This window comes from Physeter macrocephalus, chromosome 2, assembly GCF_002837175.3.
Source record: "Physeter macrocephalus isolate SW-GA chromosome 2, ASM283717v5, whole genome shotgun sequence".
Taxonomy (NCBI): domain Eukaryota; kingdom Metazoa; phylum Chordata; class Mammalia; order Artiodactyla; family Physeteridae; genus Physeter; species Physeter macrocephalus.
This window is the reverse complement of record NC_041215.1, coordinates 1,572,668-1,597,465: the sequence shown is the minus strand read 5'-3', so window position 1 is coordinate 1,597,465 and position 24,798 is coordinate 1,572,668. Positions and strand designations below refer to the sequence as shown.

Sequence of the window (24,798 nt, the reverse complement as noted above, 5' to 3'; positions counted from 1 at the left end):
CGCTGAACATTCTAGAGTAGGGGAGTCTCCTGGCAAAGATGAACAGGCCAGCAGTGAGCAGCGTGCACTGGAAGGGCAAGCAACCAGGACAGAGCATCGGATAAAAGTCTCAGCGTGAAAGAGGGCCAAACTATGCTCACCTGACTATGTCGGTAACGCAAAGGGACAGAGAGACACACTGTACCAGAGAGAAAGGAAAATAATAATAACAGACACCAGTTATTTGGCGCTTTCTATGATCCAGGCACCGTTTTAAAGAATCACTGCTCTGAAGGAGAGACAGAGTTAAGAGCCTGCTATATAGATGGAATGAGCCACACGGATGGACGACCGTCTTTAGGTCTGGCTCCAAAGAGAAGGAATAAAGATTAGGGAGGTCATAAAGTGTTTATCTAAGGTGCATTATGGGAACTGCAGATATGGAAGATCATAACTGAGTAAGAAATGGTGATGCTTTTAAGGTGGAAGGACAGTAAGACAAACAACAGAGAATGATTTACATGGCTCTCTGCACCAGTAAGGCAGGAGTACCCAGCACTGCTGGTGCCCTCTAAGGATGTCACCACTCCTTTAAGTGTACATAATATACAGTAAGGAACCATGCACTGACATGAGTAGGCAGAACCAAATGGGTATAAAGAAGATTGTTACACTTGGCTGCTTCTAGAGATCAAATCCTTGCCAAGCTACTGTTAGAATAAACACTCAGCATGTTAAGTTCTGTAACCATGAAGCAGGACTATAGTTAGTGACATCAACATCCCCAAACCGGCTCATACTGTACCAGCAGACATCCCAAACTGGCTTTCTGAGAGCTGAATCCAGCTGTTTGAGGATCATAAAATGTTTATAAGTATTTTTTAGTTAGCTGCCAACACTTAAACATCAGGAAATTTCACATAGAGTACGGGGATTTTTAGCTTCTCTCAAGAAGTTGGGAGTGCTAGCAGCTGTCTGGCTAATCCCACATGGTGTCAGTCAATCAAAGCTGAGTACTACTTGTCTTCATTAAACTTTAGAGTCCCTGCCTGGTACACTTCATTCTTTCCTTCACTCATTCAGTCACTCATTCTTTCATTCATTCGTTCAACAAATTTATCAAGTACTTACTATATGCCAGGCACTGCTGTAGGGTCCAGAGATACAAATGAACAAAACAGACAAAAATCCTTTCATTCTGGAGCTCATATTCTTACAAGGAGAGCCAGCCAATAAACAAATAAATAAAGGAAAATGTATCTATATCTATCTATATATCTTTATAATCTATAGATATCTATATCTGTATCTATCTATGTAGCTACATAAATTATATAGCTATATGGATAGATATAGATATATATCTCACTCATATGGTGATAAGTACTAAGAACCATGAAGGAGTAGGGTGTAGAAACTGAAAGGGGATGGAGGGGTGTGGGGTATTATAGACAGGGCAGTCAGGGCAGGGAAGCCTCTCTGATTAGATGGCACCTAAGCCAAGATCTGATTAACAGGAGGGCACAAGCCCTCAGACCTGAGGGAGAGATAAGCCAAGCAGAGATGGAAAACCACCAGTGAGTTTAAGCAAAGGAGTGACATGGTTGGACATGCCTTACTTACAAAAGGCTTCTCTCTGGTGAGAGAACCTTCCACCATTCATAGATGAGGAAGCTGAGGCTCAGAGAGGCTCAGCTCATCTGGTACACTCATCCTGGTAGACAAGTTCTAAGTCTAATTTTATTTCAGCAACTTGAGTTAACTCTCATGTTCTCCCAGCCCACGTAGGAAAAATCTGACCCATGTAGTCCAAGACAAAGTAACGACTGGTGCTGAGTGTTTGACGAGACCTGGTGTTCCAGAAAATTCATTCCTTGACCCCAGTTTGAAATGCTTGACGAGAGGAAAAGATCTACTCACAATCAGAACGTGATCCCGCCCCATTGTGATGACTGTCCGGTTCACCGTGCGAAGAAGCTGGACCATGATTTCTTGGATGTGGTGGTAGGTGAAGGCCTGTAACACAATCAGAGACATCTGTGTGACAACCGGGACACTGTATCTGCACACCTATCCCAAAGGACATACAACAGTTGTCAAACATGGTGATCACCGAGATCACCGCCACCACTACCGTCAGCATCAACATCAGCACCATCATCATCATAATCACTGTCGTCCTCGTATCTCCATCGCCATCACCACCTGGCTTTGGGCACCAGGAACTTCACTAACCACCTTAAATATAAGTCAGTGATTAAGAGCTTAAGCTCTGGAATCAGAAACTTATGGTTCAGAATAGTAACTCTGTCAAGAATTATTGTATTATATTGGCTGAGTTACCTAACTTCTCTGAACCTTGGTTTCTTCATCTGTGTAACAGGATCTAACCTGGAATAAGGAGGGGATTTGATGCAGGAAATTGGCTATACAGGTGATGAAAAAGCTGAGACACCAAAGAAGGTAAGTTAGGGATTAGCAACAGCAGGTGGCCACTGTCATCCCTAGGCTGCAGAGACAAATAAAAGGAGGCAGTGTTTCTGGAGCCCAGGACTGGGGTTATGTGATGGCAACTGTAACATGGGAGAGCTTTGTGCAGTAGACACTGCATTATCCACCTTGGAGGAAATCCACAATGAGCCAGGTTGTAACATTTATAGGGTTCTGTCCACTTTAAATACAAGTCCCTGAACCTTGGGTAGGACTTACCGATGCTTTTTGAGCATTTTTTGGGGTAGGAAAGGGTTTCATGCATGTTTACCTACACCCTCAGATCCTTTTACCGGCACAGACTTAAGGCACAGATTTTCATTAATGCATACCTGGGAGAGTGGTCATGGCCAAGAGGAAGGCCCTTGGGATTATAAATTCAGTAGCTCTGTGTCTGAGTTCCAGCTCTGCCCTTGCCAGCTGTGTGACCTCACTTATCATCCTAACCTTTCTGAGCTTCAACTTCCTTATCTATAAACTGTGGAAGGTTCTCTCACCAGTCTTTCGAGGTTGACGTGAACATAAAAGTGACACATGCCGTGGTGGAAAAATACACTCGCCTAATTCCACTGCAGGAGAATCTGTAGGTCTGAGATAGATCCTGAACGTCTGTGATTTCTGAATTTTATGTGGGTTATTCTGATGGCTGAGAACCATGACACAACACAGTAAAGCTCTAGAAATGAAGTCTTGTATTTGGGAACATCCTGTGACTCCAGGACCTAACCAGACCCTGACATCAAGAAAGTGATAAATAAATGGTGGCTGAAAAAGCAGATGACCACTCACTCATTCATAAGTACCTTATTAATCTTTGCTGCATTCAACTTAACTGTGGTTTGTCTCTTAAGGTAACGAATGAATGGAAAATAGATTCATACTTGGGGGAGGGAGAATGAGATAACAAAAGAAGATGTGCTTATTAAAAAATTCCCTCCCCTCCCAATGTGCTTTCCGTGACCACTGGCACCCAAAGACGAATAACCCAGAGCTTGCTTTCTCTCTCAGCCCCAGACTCACTTCTTCTGTATGCTGGCTAATCTCCGATTCCTCAGCCCTGTGGAGCTCACCAGAAGAACCTTTGCCACCAGAGCTTCCATCAGAGCATGTATTTTACAGAAACAATTAAATCCATCCAGACCTCAATCTCTTGCTAGGTTTGAGCTCCCCCAACCATCCAGCCTTTCCCCACATCTGGCATTTCCTCCTGATGCTCAGTGGTGGGCAAGAGAAAATTGCCCTTTACTTCTTGGCTGCAGGTGAACTTCTCTCCTGACTTCCTTCCCGTTTGTTTCTTCAAGCCTTTTTACTGACTTACAATCTCGTATTTCTTGCATTATATGAGCGTGATGCTTATGGTAACGACAACAATATCTAACTTTCTGTGAGTTCTTACTAAATGCCTGGCACCTCGCTAAACATTTTACTTCCTCTCACAACAAGATTGATGCTGTTATGATCGCCATTATTCAGATGAGGAAACTGAAGCCAGAGAGGTTAAGTAATTTGTCCAAGGTCACCCAGCCAGAAAGTCAGGGAAAAGAATTCAAACCCAGAAGTCTGGCTCCAGAGCCTACTCCTCACCCAAATCCCACCCAGGCGGACTGGAACATGAACACAGATCTCTGGTTGTTACTTTGGAGCTTCATTAGCCTCTTTCCAAATGTCAAGATAGACAGCCTGCCTTCAATTGAGCCAACTTCCAACTGTCTTCAGTGACTTCTGATCTTTTCTTTCCCTTTTAGAAAATCTTCAGTGCTTTTTTTCATTACTCCCTTATCTTCTCTTCATTCCTTTGCAATTTCATCAACCTAAGCCCACTGCAAATTTATATGATAGTTTCCATTTCATGTTATTTTTTTTCAGGATTACATCTCTTCCTTTACCAATAGAGATAATAAAACCCTTTTCTCTTGCCCTCCTGCCCGCTGCTTTTTTTTTTTTTTTTTTTTTTTTTTGCGGTACGCGGGCGTCTCACTGTTGTGGCCTCTCCCGTTGCGTAGCACAGGCTCCGGACGCGCAGGCTCAGAGGCCACGGCTCACGGGTCCAGCCGCTCCGCGGCATGTGGGATCTTCCCGGACCGGGGCACGAACCCGTGTCCCCTGCATCGGCAGGCGGACTCTCAACCACTGCGCCACCAGGGAAGCCCCCCGCTGCTTCTTTTAAATAGTCATTTCTTCTTAGTCCAAAGAGTGGCAATTAGACTGCTTGGGAAGTTTGGTATTTAAAAGTCGAAAACTGACAAGTTCAATTCATTTCACTCTGAAAGCTCCCAATAAGGGAGGCTGTGTAGCAGAGTGTTCTGGGATCAGACAGATTTGAGTTTGAATCTCAATTCTGCTTATTTGCGCTGGGTGACCTTGAGCAAATTACCTTTCCTCTCTGAGTTTCAGCTTCTTTATTTAAAAAATGTGGCAAACAGTAGAAACCTCAAAGTACTGGTTTGAGGAATAAATAAAGTACTGCAGGGAAAGCCCTCGATACTAAGGGTTGGCACGTAGTAAGCCTTCAATAAGTGGTGTGGCTGCAACTCACGTTCCCCTAGGTCTGCCGCAGCATTCCGGCCAGGCTTGCAGATTCCCATCACGTAGCAGAGAGTGCGGCACAAGGGAATGCATAATCTAAACTCTGGATGATATCGAAATGCCGTCTAAAGAATGTATAGCATATATGCAAATGGAAAACTTTCAAGATGATAAACCTGTGCGAAGCAGTAAAAATGCAGCCACAAATCACCCGCCGTTAACTGATCCACTGCCAGGCAAGTGGAGGGAACCTCCAGGAAAGTGTCCTCCGGGCTCGACTAAACAGTGGCTTATAATTGAAATGACAAAGTCAGTCTTCCTATTATGGCCCCGGCAAAGAAATTAATCCGTCCAACCTAAACACACTGCAAAATCGTAGTGACTTTTTTCTTTTAATAATCATAGGCTGTGAGATCTGGAAGGAACTTGGAGTCCTTTCTTTAAATGAAATCTTATCCATAAACCTACTACATAACATAGTAAAAGGAGAACTCGAAGTGGGTGGGGCAACCCCTGTCTTCCTAGCTCACCCTAGGCCTGAAGCCAGCCCAAGGACTTTGTAGGATGAGGTTCAAAACTACTGCTTTCCTACAGTATTTCCAGAATTGTAATAGAGCATACCATATATGAGACGATTTTAAGTAATAATACACAGACACAGCATTTCCTAACTTTGAATCAAATTATGCGAAAGGTATCCCCTTCTTTCAGTTTTTTCTTTAACCCTTTTAATAACACCAAGTAGAAAAATCTCTCTTTGGTGCTAATATGTTTTTAAATACCCCTTTAGTTCACGTACGACTCCTTTTTTAACAAAGGGGAAAGTCCTCAGGTTAGAGCAGACAGTACACAACAGCATCTAGTTAGAACTTAATAAAATTGTTTCATTTTTATTGTGTTTATTTTTAAAGTTATATTTATGGCAAGTGTTTAGGAAAACGATCCAAAACTTGGAAATAAAGCAAAACGAGGATGCATGGTTTTTATTTTATTTATTTTTTAAGCCTATTTTTTTTTTAATTTCTGAATTTTATTTTATTTATTTTTTTATACAGCAGGTTCTTATTAGTCATCCATTTTATACACATCAGTGTATACATGTCAATCCCGATCTCCCAATTCATCCTACCCCCACCCGTCACCTTCCCCCCTTGGTGTCCATACGTTAGTTCTCTACATCTGTGTCTTAATTTTTGCCCTGCAAACCGGTTCATCTGTACCATTTTTCTAGGTTCCACATATATGCATTAATATGCGATATTTGTTTTTCTCTTTCTGACTTACTTCACTCTGTATGACAGTCTCTAGATTCATCCACGTGTCTACAAATGACCCAGTTTTGTTCCTTTTTATGGCTGAGTAATGTTCCATTGTATCTATGTACCACACCTTCTTTATCCATTCATCTGTTGATGGGCATTTAGGTTGCTTCCATGACCTGGCTGTTGTAAACAGGGCTGCAATGAACACTGGGGTGCATGTGTCTCTTTGAATTATGGTTTTCTCTGGGTATGGGCCCAGTAGTGGGATTGCTGAGTCATATGGTAATTCTATTTTTAGTTTTTTAAGGAACCTCCATACTGTTCTCCCTAGTCGCTGTATCAATTTACATTCCCACCAACAGTGAAAGGGGATTCCCTTTTCTCCACACCCTCTCCAGCATTTGTTGTTTGTAGATTTTCTGATGATGCCCATTCTAACTGGTGTGAGGTGATACCTCGCTGCAGTTTTGATTTGCATTTCTCTAATAGTTAGTGATGTTGAGCAGCTTTTCATGTGCCTCTTGGTCATCTGTATGTCCTCTTTGGAGAAATGTCTATTTCGGTCTTCTGCCCATTTTTTTGATTGGGTTGGTGGTTTTTTTAATATTGAGCTGCATGAGCTGTTTATATATATTGGAGATTAATCCTCATGGTTTTTAAATAGAGCATTTCTGATAAGCCCATACTGGGGGAGAGGAGAAAGGTGCTCTTACCCTCTCAGGAAATGTATCTTTATTTGATTAACCAACTACAATTAATTAGAAACCAGAAATATCATAGCTATATAAAGATGGAGGTTAACTTGTAGAAAAATGACCAAACGTGATTTTTTTTGTTTTGTTTTTTGCTGGTTCTCTAAAGGTTCTACTGATCTGTAGAATTTTGTCTTACATGTAAGGACAATTTTCTACAAGCATCTCTTCTCCCACAAAAAAATCAAGAACTCTAAATACTTTTGAATCAGCTCTTTCATTGTTCAGCTTGTTCCCTAGTTTATCAAATAAAACTTTGATACATGCTCACTATCTAACTGTATAATACGATATTTTTAACCGTTTGAGGGCTCTACGTTATACAAGTGATGCTGACTATTTAATGGCAGTGATGTAAATTTCTTTATTTTTATCAAAGTTACAAATGTGTAAAGTTTAAAAACATTCTCCAAGGTTCATTAAAAAAACAAAACAACAAAACAGCAGTGCCTCGCCTTCTCCTCGCCAGGGGAACTTCTTTACTTCTTTTAGCTGACGTCGTTGTTATTTTGGTATTTATGACCATGTTGCCAGTAACACACTTGCATTACTTCTTTTTTAAGCAAATGTCTTCCTCTTTCTGGTATTATCTGTAAACTCTCCACCATATAAGACAAGGATTTCACTATTGTTCCCCCCTCTGCCCCATTAGGCCCTGGCATCCTTCCCATTTCTCCTTCTTCCCATACAGCTATACTGTAATTTTGGTTTGATCAATAGTTGGTGTTTAAAATGTTTTGTAAACTATGACCAATTCCCATTTCTTGTACAACTTTTCATTTCCCAAAATGAAAAAAGCAATTTTGGGGAAAAAAAAATCAGATATTCCTTTTAGTTCTTTGGATGATTGTTTTTAAACTACCTTTTCCCTAATTGATGACTGCCTCTTCTCCTATTTTTCAAAATCCTCTCTGCCTATTTTTAAGTTTGCTTTGCCTCATGGAGTCACTGTTTTCCTCCAAGTTACTTGTCTTCTGATTGCCTGTTTTGCACTCTCTCTTTCTTGTTAGAGTTCTTCCTTAGTTCTCTGTAACCGGTGGTGGTAGGTCACATTTCAGTGCGGGTGACTCGAAGGCTGTTTGCCAACTCTGGGCGTATGAGTAGAGCTTGTGGTCTGGGAGCTTCCCTGCAGGGTCATCTGGTTGGGACAGTTAGTAGGAGAGGCTCAAGTATCAGTATATACAAGTTTTTCTTCTGGATCGGTCTGGGCTGGTCGGATTACACAGATGAGAATTCTCTGATTTCTCTTGTCTGAAGGGTTAAGACCTGACTGCCAGCATTCCAGGAGCTGAGTGGGAGGAAAGTGCTGGAGCCTTCAGCTTCCAGGACGCATATTTTGGTTAAAAGCTTATTTTGAGTATGGCATCACTGCCTTCGATTTTGCCTGGTGTACGCTACTCCAGATGCCCGCTGTTTTATCCTCTTTATAGAACAAACCTCCAGTGACCCAGATGCATGGAGTCAGGCTGCTTCTTACACAGACTTGCAACTGATCCTACTTGTCTGAACTCCTCTCCTTCATCCCACCTCCAGCGGCACCCGGTACTACCATTACCTGAAACTTTGGGGGAATCTTTGCTTTAGATTGGAAGAGTTTTCAGCTTTCCCCACTGCTGGCTTATGAATCACCCTTCTTGGGTCTGCTGCGTCATTTACTACTTTTCCACTTGATATCTACCTTCCTTTTAAAAAAACTCCCTTTAATATTTTTCAGTAGGTTTTTAACAGGGAGCAAAATATGTAACTATGTTTCATCTACCATCGTTTCAGGGATTTCTACCCTAAAATTTCATGTTTAAGTGTTTATAAGTGAGCTGATTTAATTAGAAATATTAAAAGTACATGGGATAATGGTTAAATAACAAAAAATGAGATTGTGCAATACAAATGTCTGAAGCTTTGAAAAGAGTTCTAACGCAGCTCCTAATTTTACAGAAAGAAAAACTTCAATTTTTTTTTTTTTGGAGGGGGGTGCGATAGTATAAGGTCATGTGACTAGTGACAAGTCGTGTCATTAGAGCTAGAATGAAAAATCAGTTCTGCTGAGCGAGGTCCAGCCGACTGTTCCCTCTGCTCCGGCATGCGAACAGTCTTGGTCCCTGTGTTCATGCCAAGGACAATCCCAGCTCCTCTTTTCAGTATTAAGATGAAGAATACCAGGTCACAGCTACAGGGTTAAATCCAACGACCTTCTTTGTTCATTTAGCTAAAGAGAAATACTGCATATTCTGACCATGACATCTATGGCCACTACTATTTTTCTCTGCTCTGTGTTCCTATATAAGTCTTTTCAACCTCGTTCTGATCTTGAAGGCACCACAAACACTCACCTAGAAAGAAAATATCCTAAATTCCAACAGATAGTACCAGCCATCACCTAAAGCAGAGTCGCCCTCTCTCTCTTTTTGGCTCCTGGAGGTGATGTGGTTTTCTCATGAGTTCTGGGTTTAATGCTAGTTTATTTCCTCCCGTGTGAACTGGTTTCCATCCTGAAAGAGTTGACTTCACTGCACAACAGCTCACTGTGTGAAGCAAGCGACAGAGGCAGCTGCTGACTCAAGAGAAGTGGGAGTCGGGGTCAGTGCAGTCGGGCGGGGGGGGCTTTGCTGCACCCCATCATCTCTGCCTCTCCTACCCACTGGACCACGCCCCCCCCCCACTTCCCAGGTAGGACTTGGGCAATGCCTTCATGTGGTCATGAGTGTCTGCACCGTGGGTTAGCTTTCTCTAGAAGGGGAGAGTTTGAGTTGGTGGTAGAGGGAGATAATAAAGGAAAAGAAGATGTGGGTTCTCATTCTCACGCTGCTGTTACCTGACAATCTTGAGGTCATCCTATAAGCTAGGAGCTGTGCATGTGGACTTGACATCTATGATCTCATTTAGTTTTTTAAAAAAAATCCAGTGAAGCCCCAGATGTGAAATGTGAGGGTAAGAGAAGCTTAGTCACTTGCCCAGGAATTATCCACTCACTGGGGGCCAAGCCTGAGCCCAAGCTCAGCTCTGTATAATTCCACGCTCCTTCCCTGATACGAAGTGCGGTGGTGCTGGGAGGTGGGAGATGCTTCAGGCCCTCCAAAACCTCTCTGGAAATGATTCTCAGGGTTACGAAAATACAGAGTCTCTCCTCGCACAGAGGTTATGGAGCTACCACTAATTATGCTCCTTTCTTCTGTTGGTCAACCGTACATCTCTGAGCCTCAGTTTCCTCATGTGTACACAGGCATAATCGCACCCACAGTATCAGAATTATCTTGAGAATCTCATGATTCTCTGCAGGTATTTCTAACACTGATTGCTAATATTTTTTGGGCTTTTACTACATGTTGTGCATATATTACCTTAAGGAATTCTGCAAGCCCCTCCCTATGAAATGCAGGAAATACTTCTATTATCCCAGATTTACAGATGAGGAAATAGACTCTGGCTGTGGTCACACACCATGTAAATGCTGATCCAAGTTCCAGCCCAGGCCTGTCTGACTCCAGAGTCCAGGCTCGTAACTGCCACTGACTCCATCTTTTAGGATCACAGAAATGAATGGATGCGGCAGCACTCTGTAGATGATAAATCATTCAGCAAATTTGTCCAAAGTAAATAATAACACAAACATTGGTGTGCACAGCTGTTTATAGCATATTGTATTGCTTATAATATCCAAATGTAGCAAGCAAGATAGACGTCCCCAAATCAGGGATCCTATTATATAAATGATGGCTTATCCACACAGTGGAGTAGGAGAGCATAGATATTCCTTGATCTGGAAAGATATCCTTAATGTATCAGTAAAAGGAGATTACAGAGCACCACATGTGGCAGAAGCCCATTTATGTTTTTGAAAAATATTTTCTATGTCCAAAAGGTCTGGAAAAATGAATAGGAAATCGTTAAACAGGGAGAAGAGGGAGAGGTGTGAGGTTAAAGGGATAATTTATTTGCTATGGTTTGTTGGACATCTTCACAGTAATCATGTATAGTAACAAAGAAAATAGAACTATTGCCCAATTGGAACAAAATGGAAGTCAGTCTACAGACCTAAGGAATCATATTACAGAGGACTGAGTGGATACCTATCAGGGACTGCAGTGTGCTGCAGGCAGCCCTGTGTTCAGAGGTGAGGGTGCTTCCCCTCCTGAGAGCTCCTACCCTGTGCCAGCGTGGCCATGGAGTCTCAGTGCTCACATGCTGGAGGGCTGTTGTCAACGTTACCGAGCGGACAGAGAAGAACTACAAAGTCACATGGGTTAACGCTTTTGTAGAAGGTGCAACTATGAAATATTTTATTCCATTTATCAGATGCTTTTAACTTCCATTTCCTGGCAGGTGAAATAAAAATCTACTTAAAGCAACCAGAAAAAAAAAAAATGACAAAACCATCACCTCCCACAGAAAAATCCCATTGTGCCTAGAGAGAAATGTTGCTTTTATTCAGATCCTGCAAGTTGCTCTGCGGGGCTTTTATTAAAATACACTGAAATCTCCAACCTACAGCCTAGAGTGGAAAAAATGAACCTCCCAAGGTCTGTGAGTCCAACATCTTAATGCTGATGAATGGAGGCTGGTTGGAGCCATTTGTGAAGATGTACCTTGGAGACGCTCCACTTTGGGGTTTTGTTCTTCAAAACGGGAGGAATCTACGGGGATTGTATAAGGAGAAATGGATAAAGAACACAACTAACATCTGATGAATTCATACTATGTGCCAGGCAATGGGCTATGTGCTTTGTATTTATTATCTCACCGCATCTTGACCAAAACCCTGGGAATAAGTATTACCCTATTTTAAGATGTAAAATAAGATCCATTGTAATCTAATTATTATTACTGTTCAGTATATACCGAGCACTTAATATATGCCAGATACTATTATAAGTTCTTTACACAAATTATCTCAGCTAATTCACAGAATAATCTTATCAATCTACTACACTGGCTCTCCCCATGTTACAGATGTGAAAATTCAGAGGTTTATGAAACTTGTCCAAAGTCACAGAACTGTAGGTCATGGAACTGGATTTGAATCCATGTCCTCTCGGTTGCAAGGCTCCTGTGTTGTACACATGGCTATTTACAGCAATTTTGTATTGTTTGTAATAGCTAAATGTAACAAGGAAGATAAATTTGCAAATGGCCCACCAGAAATGGGCACCTTTAAGGTCTCCACTGTAGAAATAGGGTCTGTGAACTATTTATAATATTTTAAAAAAATTAACAGAAATTGTACACTCACTCGTTTTCAGTGTTATTACATTGGCTTAGGGCAATGTCAAAATTCCTTGTTTGAATGAGAATAAGATAAACTTCGCTGTTTAACTCTGCTGGTTTAGGAAATTCAGAAGGCGCTTATATATTACTCTTTTTTTAATAAGTAAATACATATCTAACGTTTAATACATTTTGCTTGTCAGGAGACAATGTATTTTATGCCTCCATCAGAATATGGTAAGGAGTGGTGGAAAAAACCCTGGTGGTGAAGATCTTTGCTCCTATTTATCCAGAAAGTCATTCAAATATGGTTCCATCCCTCCATGTCCTGATTACGCAGTGAGCCTCCTCCCTCCGTTCCTGCTCTCCTCTCTCTCTCCCCTTCCACTAGCAGTCTGGCATTTCTCTTCTGCTTCCTTCTGCTTTATGCCTCTGCTTTGTCACCAGCCTTCACCCACCATCCTGGGATGGCTTTAGCCACAGGCAAAGAAGGTACCTCTTCAGACCAGAATGATTCTCCCCCACCCCAAATGATTTCCCAAATATACCTCCAACTATTTGTTGATATTTGAGGTTCCATGAATAAAACGTCATTCTTTGACTGAAGGCTAATTCTCTCCTGTTAAAATGAGGCCCCGAATGAGAGCATTAGAATACTAGACTATAAGCTCCTCTGAGGTAAAAGTCAAAACATATCCACTCTTACCTGACCCCACTTCATGGCTGAACAAATAGATTGTGAATCACCTGTGAGATCCTTGAGGACAGAGATTAGGTCTGCGTCATTATTTTAGGTTCAACACCTAGCACAAATATCTGACACACAAGAAATAATCACTACATTTTTATTAAGGGGATGCAGATTTCATTTAATTAATTAATTAGAAAAGCAAATACGAGATGTCAGATAATTGTTGTAGAGAGTAAGGAGAGATTCTTAGATAAGGGGATGAAATCAGAATGTCGAATCTAGAAGCTTCTGGGTGTGGACTTCCTCAACTGTATGGGTCACACAGCTTGACCCTACACAAATGACTAAGGGGTTCTTAGACAAGCTGAGAGTGGAATCAAAATACATACACAATCTTCTAACCTCCTTCCCACAGTGAAAATGTCCCTAATCCTCCCGACAAAGCATATAGATACCAGACAGCTCATCTGGCGGTGACTGATCTAGTTTCCTCAGCAGGGTCTCCCCAAATCAAAACTCTACTGTCCTCTTTTATTCAATGGACTCTCTGCCCCACAAATCCCTCCCAAATCAGGCAGGCACAGAACTGAGTTCAGAAACAGGTCTCATGAAACATCCCAGGATCCTGTGTCTCAGCCAGAATTCAGAGCCCGCGCTCACTGACAAGTCTTAAAGATCAATTAGGCGAGAAACGTTAGAAAAATTACCACCAACAGGAGGAGACTTTAAACTCTTACCCTTGAACCTCTGTTGCTTTGCCTGGAGGGGATGGAGGAAGTAGGCCAATCTTAAATGCAAGAGAATTGGCCGGAAAAGAGCAATAAATCTGAGGAATGAATGTGCATCCTCTGATCTACATGTGCAGTTACACAGACATCAATGTTGTCTTTTCAGTTAAGATTGGATAGAATTAAAACTCTCCCTGGAGACACGGGCTCGTGTCCCCTGCATTGGCAGGCGGATTCTTGACCACTGCACCACCTGCGAAGCCCCCTATCCACTCTTTTTCAGAGTCTTTTCCCATATAGGTCATTACAGAGTATTGAGTAGAGTTCCCTACGCTATACAGTAGGTCCTTATTAGTTATCTATTTTATATATGGTAGTGTGTATATGTCAATCCCAATCTCCCAGTTTATCCCTCCCCCCAACAAATTTCACACTTTAAATGTGAACAGTTTACATTATGTTAATTATACCTTAATAAAGTTGTTTTTAAAAGTTAAAAAAAAAAAAAAACTCTCCCTGAAAACTCATCTCTAGAAGAAACGAGCAATACAAAACTCGTGCCGCTCTCCATGGTGCCGATAAAATCCTTCCTCCTAGAACAAAGGCATTTTCCTCATCTGGAGAAGGTGGAGTTCAATCTCTCTCCCCCTCCCTCTCTCTCTTTCTCTCTCTCTCCCCTCACTGACCCCCAGAGCATGTGCGTGTGTCTGTTTTAATGTTCATAAAGCATGCGTGATTTTCTTCACTGTTCTCAAATTCTAATGATGATTTCAAATATTTTTAAAGTTCTATCACATAGCTAGTATTTACTTTCATCCCCAGCCAACTCTTTTCAGAAAGTTTATGTTGTGTGCTTCCTCCTCCCTCACTATCTCTCTCTGACCACTACACAGCTACAATAAATTTGAAAGAGGAAGAACTAGTTTATTCCTCTGATTTACTCCAAACTTTCCAATTTGACCTATGGTTTCTGGTGGCTTTCTGGAAAAGAAGGCGGCCATCTATTTCCTAGTCTCCATAATACACTCAGTGCCCTCCACTTTAATCCCTGGCTCTGATCCTTCCCTGACCAGTGGCAAACAGGGAAGTCCTTCTTCTGAGTGTTCAGTCCCTTTTTATTCTCAGCGAGTGAAGAGTCTAGCATAATTAATTAGTATAACCAATTCATCTTGAACGAAATACAAGTGTTTAGTCCTAGAAGTACATTGAGTTCCTTTCTGATAAGTGTGTAGCATCTAGAAGTAGTCTTCCACTCCCAATGCTCCTAGTTCTGGGGTGACTTTAATCTTCCCATAATCACAATGTCATCACGAGGCAGAGTGCACCTCACCTTAGCCTTGGACTGCAATCAGCCCCTTCAAGGGGTTGTCTTTTGTGTCTGGTGTAGTTTTGCTTCTCCCAGGTCCTAACCCAGCCACCCTTGGTCAGCTCATTCTTCCCACAGAGAGGAACCTGAATGCCTTTAAGAGCAGGTTTTTACCTGTGTCTGAGATGCCCTTCTACCCCTGGCCACCTGCCAGTCAGGTGACTCAGCAGTCAAAAAAACCCAGCTCAATCATCACCTTTGGGAAGCCTTTTCTGACTCAATCACTCTAAACTCCCACTTCACCCCAGGCAGGATTAGTCGTTGTTCTTTTTGGGTGTCCATAAAACCCTATTCATACTTCCCAAAACTAAGGGACCACATATTTCAATTTTGAATGACCAAAGTGCGGTATCTGCTTGACACAGAGGAAGCTCAAAGAACATGAATAAATATATAAAATGAATGTGTCAGTAAATAGAAGAGTGGTTGGACAGATGGATGGAAGGATGAATGGATGGATGAATGATATTGCCTAAATTTACATCTTATCAATTCAGAGTTTGATGCAAAATATCAGATGTGTTATCTATTCTCAAAGAACAAAGATGCTGACAATTTCTTTCCTTCTTTTTCTTATATGAAGGCACCATCTCCTCCTCTTCTTTCACTTTTTACCCTATAACTAAGAGGATGTGGTGTTGTAGCTTGTCTTTCAGAATAGGTTTCAAGCAGATAAATATTTAGTCTTCTAGGGGTCGTTTGGAAGTTTGGAAGATTATAACTACTCCTCGCCAACCTTCCCTGAATCGTGTCATTCCTTGCCCCCGGATATAAAAACATCTCTTCTGTTCCCTAAAGACTGACTCTACTCACAGAAAAAAAAAAAAAAAAATACTCCCCTTTCCACGGAGGTTGCTTTCAAACTCTGCTTATGAGGTTTCTAGTGCCTCTCCATAAGGTTCTTTGAGGCACAGCTGCCTTGTTACCTACTCACAGCTACAGTCATGCTTGTCAAGCCAGCGGGGGACATAAAAAATACCAGCTTTGCCTGCATTTTTACATTTCTGATCCCCCACAAAAATGTACCGGAAAAATTATAATGTCTGACAAAATCAACTATCCCTTTATCCATTCAGTATACTTCTAAATTACACAGAGTAGTTATTTAAAGTCATTATTTATTGCACAAATATTACCAGGAACAAAAGTGACATAATACACCCATAATCCAGCCCTGAAACATATCTAAATCCTTCTTCTATGATGCCTTCAAGCTCTCATGCCTGAGAAATCCCTCTGCAGCTTGCAGATAATTTGTGTTCTGCTTTTTCCAGTTAACATGGCATAGCATTTTTATTAATATACTTGATGGCCAAGGGAAGTCTGTTTTTACTTACCCCTTGAGGAGGTGTAGGGGAAACGTTTAGATTTAGACAGATTGAATTCTGACTCTGCTGCTAATTTGCTGTTTGCTCATCAGTAACAAGGGCATGATAATGGCTTACTCACAAGATTATGGTAAGAGTTGATCTCTGTATATAAGGTCCTTGACAAAGCATCTGGCTTATAGCGAACATTCATTTATGGGTGACTCACAAATAACACTAATACTTTTAAAACATTAATCTATCATGAATTAGAAAATAAAGTATGCATGAGTAATTAAGATAAGACACGAGACTGAATTCAAATAAATTGAACCTTTGGGCAAGATCCCCAGAACATTGAGAGTTTATATTCATTCACCTGAAATTAGAGATACTTAGGTGGAAAAGCTTGAAAATAACTGAAATCCATCATCACTCTTTCACAGATATACTGGAGTGACCTCCCTCAGATCACACAGACTGTCAGAACTAGAGCTGGAAATAGAACTCACATGGTCTCAAAAACTGTTGCAGGTTCTGATATCAAATTTCACCTCCCTGTCACCACCACCTCAACCAATGCAGCATGGAAAGCAGACACCATTAATGAATTAATCAAATGCTTTTTTAGGGATTAATTTAGGGAAAGAGGGAAGGAAAGAAGAAACACATATTGAGTATCAACATGGTAGCCATGGCTAACAAAATAGGAAGCTGAGGCTCAGGGAGGACATACAGCTTCCCCAAGATCACACGGCTAGCTAGGGGTGAAGCTGGGATTTGAATCCACGGTCTATGTGTCTCCAAAGTTCATAATCTTTCAACTAGAATTTAACTCAATGAAAACCAACAGGTATTTCTGACTGCACAGTCTGTACCAGGTGCTATGTTAGGATATGGCAGCGAACAATACAGATGCAGTCCCTGCATCCACGAGGCTTAAAAGATACTTCAAAGGTGAGCAAAATGTGATGAGAGTCAGGTAAGGTGAAGTACCTACCATCTCTGTAAACTATTCATGTAATGTGGACACGTAAATATGAGCCTCAACCCTCTGTCCAGAGTTCAGTTACGCTACAGGTTAAACATGCTCAAACAGGCTGGCCTGGAAATTGGACCACCATTATTCTTCTGCATTATTTCTGTGGGAAATGCATGCTGAATTCTAAACTGATATATAACAACTTTGGGAGCACAACAATACTCAAAGTTAGTACCTGCTTTTTATCTGAGGTTTCAATGCAACAGCAGCAGATTTACCTTTCTCATTAGGTTCTTCTAAGTATAAAAAATAAAATTAGTGTCAGCATGTATTTCTAGAAAGTAGACTAACTGAAGATAGGAGGATCAATCAAACCACAAAGATTAATTATTGAGTATCTGCTCGGAATTGGGCACTAGGCCCAGGCAATGTAGAAATACAGAAAAAAATATAAGACCGAATCGGCCCTATCCATGGAGAGTCTGTAAACCAGCTATAGGACACCCACATAAGAGCACTTCCAGTAAATGGTAGTCTATGTCAAAATTCTAGAAGACTGGGATAAATACATGTCTTCGAAATGGGCTGGGGGGTCAGAGATAAGGAGAATTAACCCAGGCTTCAAAATAGCTCTGATCTGGATATTCAGAGAGCGTTCATGGTGGCAGGAGGAGGAAGGTTAACCATGGAGAAAGGTACAGGGCACGTGTGCCCCCCAAAATGAATAGACCATTGAGGCCACGGGCTGGAGCTGGGAGTACTGGGAAATAGGTCTCAGAGGTAGTTGTAAATGAGGGAGCATTTTGTCTTAATTACCTTTGCCCCCATGCCTAGAACGGTGCCTGACAAACAGTAGGCGCTCAGTTAATGTTTAGTGAGGTGGAAAGACATCACCTTCATAGAAAAGAGAAATAACAAAGAAAGTGCTAGTCCTGCTTCAACGTATTGAAGTCCTATTGACAGTCCATACTGACAGTCCAATATGACAATAACAAACATAACACTGCACACAATTAAGTGCTAAATTCTATGATAAGCCAGAAGTTGTCAGCATGCAGGAGGGAAAGTGACTAAGGTAGGGCAAAAAGAATCGGGGATGATTTCTTAATGCGAGGGGAATTGGGTTGGGCCTATCAGGAAGGGCAAGGTTTGGCTTTCAGGAGTCACAGCTGAGATACTTACAAGGCTGAGACAGAAACAAACGCATGGGAACAGACACTTAGGAAACAATAGGAAGTGGTGGGACTGTGGTTTTTAGTAAATAATTTGGCAAGCCAATCAAAACACATCTGTGGGCTAGATTCAGGCTGTGAACCACCAACTGGAGGCCCTCAGGACAAGAAGAAGGAAGAAAAAAAAATGCTTTTCAGATGGAGGAAACAAGTAAATGACAAAGAGAGAGCAAGGAGCAGGAAGGCTTGGTGGGAGAGGAAGAGGGGTCTCCCCAGAACCCAGAATGCCACTGAAAGCAGTAGGAAATGTGGTTGCAGAGAAAAGCTAAGGTGAGTTTGTATTCCAGGTAAAGGAAAAGATAATAAATAAAGAGTGAAAGACAACTTCGGCATGCTACGTTGCTTGGAGAAATTGTGCGGGAATTAAATGTTGTCTTTTCTAATCTTGGCTGCTAAATCAACTGTGTTTATCTCTAAGACTAATATTATCTAAAATCACCCTGACAAAATGTCCATTCTAGAACTCTTGGGTGGTTTTCTGGAAACTTCCCTAGTGTAGTCCTGGTTGCTGCCCCCAGATTGCCTATGACAGCTGGGGCTCTATAGACAGAGCTATGGATCAAAAGCATCTTCAAAAACAGAGCACTTCTTTCCTCACTTAACACATTTCACTTAAGGATTTACATTTATACCAGTTGAGCAAATCAAAGTTATAGTTCCCTCAGTAACTGTAACCTGGACCAAATACAGCTATATTTTTCTGCTGCTGAGCGGGCTTTTAACTCATGGTGCCTCCCAACTGTGAACAGGAGATTTAATTCAAACATTATGCAAGAAATGTTTTTTTGGAAAACAAGTGGCTGGTCCAGTGAAGGTTTAGTGTAAATGACTGTTCCTTTCAATTCGTGTTTTTATGCAAGGGTTCCCTACAGACACTGATCTTCACAGCATCCTCCACAGTCTTGTGAACAGGGGGTGAATGGAAAGGTACCTTCTCCACTCTTGCAAGCTGCCAGCTTGCCCATTCATGGGTCAGAGTCTAGCTTTGCCATCGCAGGCTGCGGGTGTTGTTGACTGAAGCCTCCATACAGAGCCAGGACTGAGGTGAGAGGGTAAGGTGATCAAGGCACTTGCCCAGGAGGCAAAATTTCAGGAGTGTCAAGAAACTCATTAGTCAAGACAAATACAATTTAATGCTACATTAAAAAATATATATAAATTAATGCAAAAAAATGCATGATGAACAAAATCTTAAAATACTGATTTTTAAAAATATTGCACTGAAATATTCTTTTTCTTGATTACTGAATTTCTGGTGCCCACTTATACTTTGCCCCCACCCCCAGGCAAGTGCCTCACTTGGCTGACCCTCGTCCTGGCCCTGGGAAGCAGTCGGGAGGGAGTGCAGAGAGGACGTAGTGGATCTGGCTGCAGGCAAACTCTTTTAAACTTTGGTCATGGCAAATAGAGGAATACTGAAGAACACCTTCAGAAGTATTTCTAGTTGGTGCTGATGGAGCAGAAGGTGTTGGATTATTAATTTTATCGGGAGGAGTTCTCGTCAACCATCAACAAAAACTGTCTTCTAATTTTCCAGGTGACTCCCCTGAGAATAAACGACCCAAAGACCATCCAGTAAGTTATGCCAAACCACCCACTTACCAAGCCTGCCAAACAAAGATCAGGTGACATTCATGTCCCAAACGCTGGCCTAGGAATTACCGCATGAACAGGGTTGTCAAATAGCCCAAGTGAATGCTGTAGCCTGCGAGGTCCTCGAGACCAGGAAAGGCTGCAATACTCCATGTTCCCAGTCCCCAGAGCCTAGTCCTGGGTTAGTGTACGCTGATGTCGGCTTAGTCAAGTAATTACACAATTGCTCATTTAGTAGGAGGTTCCAATCCCCTCCAGACAGATTGAGGCAGTTAACAGAGTGGAATCCTCTACTAAGGCTAGTCACTTGTCTGTGGGTTTTGTTGTTTTGACTGAAAAAGCAGAGAAAACTCCTTGTCTATCAGCAGCCCTTCACACTGGAACAGGTGTACTTCGGGGAACTGCTCACCCTCAAAATGCATTCTTTGGAAGTGAGCAGTCATTCCTGAAATACTTCAAAAGTAAGCTTAATTAAAAAAAAAAAGTTAGACCTACAGAAAAGTTGCAAAAACAGTACAGAAAATTCCTATGCATCCTTCATCCAGCTTCCCTTAGTGTTAACATCCTAATGTTAGCATAATCAGAGCACAACTATCAAAGCAGGACATCTGTATCAGTACAATACTATTAACTAAATGGCAGACCTTATTCTAATTTTGCCAATTTTCCTTCTAACGTCCATTTTCTGGTTCATGACCTAATTCAGAATCCCACTTTGAATTTAGTTGCCATGTTTCCTAAGTCCCCACCAATCTGTGACAGCGCCTTGGTATTTCCTCGTCTTTCATGACCTCAAGTTTTGAAGAGTACTCATCTGTTATTTTGTAGAATATCCCTCAGCTGGGGATTGCTGAATGTAGGTCTTCTCATTATTAGACTGAGGTTGTATATTTTTGGCAGGATTCCCCAAAAGAATAGTGTCGTGTCCTTCTCAGTAACTTTCTCAGGAGGCACATGATGCTGATTCGTGCCCTTCCTGGTGATGCCCCCTTTCATCACTTGGTTAAGGTGGTGACTGACAGGTTTCTCCACTGTAAAGTTACTCTTTTTCCTTGTGTCATTGATAAGTGGATACTTCGGGAGGATACTTTGAGACTATGCAAATATCCTGTTTCTCATCATACTTTTGCCCACGTTCAGTATCCACTGGTGGTTCTTCCTGTAACAATGATAACTGAGGTGTTTGCCTAATCGAAAATGAGCTTTTTATCATCTTTAAACCCTATGTAAGGCCCAAAGGCCCAAAGCTACTGAGGTGAAAGGTAATAATCTCCCTGTCAAATGTGCCTTGCCCACAGCTGTATGGATCAGACATCTAGTTTAGGCACCGCACATCCATGGCACCGGAGTCCTCATCCCCAGCCTTCACTTATGCAGGAATCTGGGCTCCCGTTCTCACTGGCCCACATGAGTCTTCAAAATTCTCCACACTACTAGGAAAGAACCCCTGCCAATCAGTAAGAATTGTCATGGGAAATGAAACAAATTTCTTTATCTCTGCTCTAGGTTGGGGGTTTAGTTTGTCTTTAAATTGCTACATTTAAATGAGCATCTTCTCATTGTCCAGTCTCATGAGAACCTTTAGAAGCAGCAGATCCAGGGTCGCTGGGGAGAACGGAAGTGCACAGGCAGCTCCCCTGTGCCTGTGGGTTTTTCTCATTTGGGGCAATTCCTTTGAGTCCCAGACAGTGGTATGTTGGTAAATGTTTATCAACCGTCTCTCCAGGAAGGGAAAAAATACAAGTCTGGATGTTAAGTGTTTGTCAATTTTCTGGTAAGAGTACTTCCTTCATGGTTGATTTCAAGCTACCACTGTGACATCACTGAACACAACGGGGAAGAAACGGGCTGCAGGAGAGCATTAAATATTAATATCTATAATATTAAATATCTGTATGTACTTCTACCATACAGACACAACAATGCAAATAACCTCAAGCACACAGATAAGAATAAAATATGGTAAGATAATTAGGAAGGGATACTTTTGAGTATGTATTTATTACCTTTGATTTCAATATAGTTTATTCGTTATAGATATCTATATAAAATTTTAATAATGGCTGTTATCTAAAAAATAACTCACAAAATTCCTAAAAATTTAAAACTTGGTTCTCGTGAGCTGGGATGAGCCAGCTCCAGCACACCACCCCATTATACAGCGGTTATCCTGAGCCCCGTGTACCGGAATAACCCAAAGGAGCCCCTGAAACAGCAGGATGACACTTTTCTCCAGTCCCTCCAGGAAACCTTATGAGGTCCAGATGCCCTACAGGCGATGGCATTGCTCCAGCAGCAGTATCTGCTGCTTCTTGGCAAGCCTCCCATGACGCCTCCAAAGCATCTGGAGGGCTCTTTGGCATCTGGTTGCCTCCAGGGCTAATGGGGTACCAATTTCTCCCCAGGCTCAGAACCTGTTTGCCATTCTTCCAGGAGACCACTTGGCCCTTAACTGTTCTTAAAATAATTACAGGGATGTTTCAGAAGCAGCCTGGAACAGTGGAAGGAGCATAGGAGGGAAGGGGAATAGTGAAGTAAGAGGCAAAACCACATGTATCGGGTACGGATTATAAGCCAAATACAAGGCTGCATGCTTTCACAGATGTTCCTGTTTACTGTAATCCTGACACACCCAGAGAAAGAACCACCACCTTTTTACCGAGAGATTACATGACTTCCCAAGGTGCCCCAGCTAATAAGAAGCAGAGCTAGGACGCACCCCAGCTCTGCTCACCCCTATAGCTCTAGCATGTAGTGTAGTATACATGGTGCTTTCTACATACCTGTGGGATGGATACATGAATGTAGCCTAACTCCAAAGCTTGTGCTCTTACCTCCACCAGGGAAATAATGCTGGTAAAGTGCTCTTACATGGCAGAGTATAAATGAAGTAATGGAAGGCACTGTGGTGTGTGAAAGGCTGACTTCAGAGTGAGATGAGGTGATTCCCTGCAGGCTCTGCCTTTTACTAATTCTCTGACCTTCGTTAGGAATGTCACCAAGTCTCTCTCTGAGGCTCGGCTTCCTCACCAGTAAAATGGGGCTAATAAAGCTAATCTTGCCATGCGGTGGCCAGAAACAAGCAACTGTGATGTATGAGAAAGCACTCTGCAGGCTAAAAGGTGCCAGGAGAGAAAGTATCCTGTATGTCACTGTCCATGACATCGTAATGTCATTCCATTGGCCTAGGAAGGGCACGTCTAACACCATGGTTGCAGAGGAAGAGCAATGGGTATAAGAAATGGCCCTGGACACAGCAAAAGGTACAGGATTCTCATCTATTTCAACTTTAAGTTTAGGACTTAATTGGCTGTCCTCTGTTTGGAATGCACCACAGACAAAAGAATTTCAGCAAGCCTTGTCTCCCTGCCTTTTTTCTTTCCCCCCCGCCCCGGTATGCGGGCCTCTCACTGTTGTGGCCCCTCCCGTTGCGGAGCACAGGCTCCGGACGCACAAGCCCAGCGACCATGGCTCACGGGCCCAGCCGCCCTGCGGCATGTGGGATAAGTGGGATCTTCCCGGACCGGGGCACGAACCCGCGTCCCCTGCATCGGCAGGCGGACTCTCAACCACTGCGCCACCAGGGAAGCCCCCTCCCTGCCTTTTATATGATATACGAGGGAGCAGATAGGTTAGAAGAAAACCCTGCTGTTTTTGCAGTGTGGTATTGATCCTGGAAACTAAATGATAATGCAAAGAGGCAGCATCAGCCTCTCTTCAAGCCTGCATCATGCAGGCTGCCTGGTATTCTCAGAGAGCCTAGAATTTCAGAGGTAGACACCCAAGCACAGACTGGCAGGGTCTGCTTCTATCACACACGGTAGGTCAGGGGTGGCGCTAGACCAAGAACACCCTCTATAAGCAGACTACTCCCTGTGCATGCCTCAGTCCCTTCCCCGCCCATGGGGACCCTAACAGAACTGAAGATGCTAATGGCCTCTTGCAGTCAACGTCTACTCCTCTGTAAGGAAGAGACATGAGGGTGAGTGTATGTGTTTGTGTGTTTTAAAATGCACCCAAACTCACACATGTGTATTCAATACAGTAGGCAAATCGCCCATAGCAGGTAAGGGAAGTAGGGGAATGGAAGCAGGAGACAGGGATAAAGGTAAGAAACACACATACACACACACACACACACACAAAAAAAACCAAAAAACAAAAAACAAAAAACAAGAGAGGGCCTTGCAGAGACCAATGAGGATAAAGTGTCATAAACTGAGTGTGATTAATTCAACCCCTGCACCTGACACCCAAGGAAGATAAAAAGAGTTAGGAGCATATACCCTCCTGGCACTCAGAGTGGAAGACCCAAGGGAGAAATCAGTCTCTGCCATTGATTGGGACGAGTCGTATTCATTCACTTATCCGTTCCTTCAACAGATAGGCATTGTGTGGGTTGGGCAAGGGGAAGGGGAGAGCTGCAGGGCAGGGCAGGCTAGGGTAGGGCACTCCCAATTACACAGGCAGATGGGTCCACAGAGGATGATGACCCAGGTTCTATGATAGAGCAGGCATAAGCTCTATGGGCCACAAGGGAGGGGTGTGGAGGAGGGTTAGAGAAAGCTTCCTGGGGAGAGTGACATTTCATCTGACTTCTGAATATTAGGTAGGATTTAGCTAGCAAAGAGAGGAGGTGATGCATTCCGACTGTGCAACCAGCACACACAGCAGCCCAGAAGAGAGAG

General features: G+C 42.4%; 1 protein-coding gene across 1 annotated transcript in view; it reads right to left on the bottom strand.

Moving 5' to 3' along the window:
* Positions 1-24,798, bottom strand: part of DOCK2 (dedicator of cytokinesis 2) — a 432,741-nt gene that overhangs the window by 248,385 nt on the left and 159,558 nt on the right. Inside the window, exon 27 of the mRNA XM_028497312.1 lies at positions 1,900-1,995. Coding sequence (XP_028353113.1) covers positions 1,900-1,995 — 96 coding nt within the window. The remainder of the gene's footprint in view (positions 1-1,899; positions 1,996-24,798) is intronic.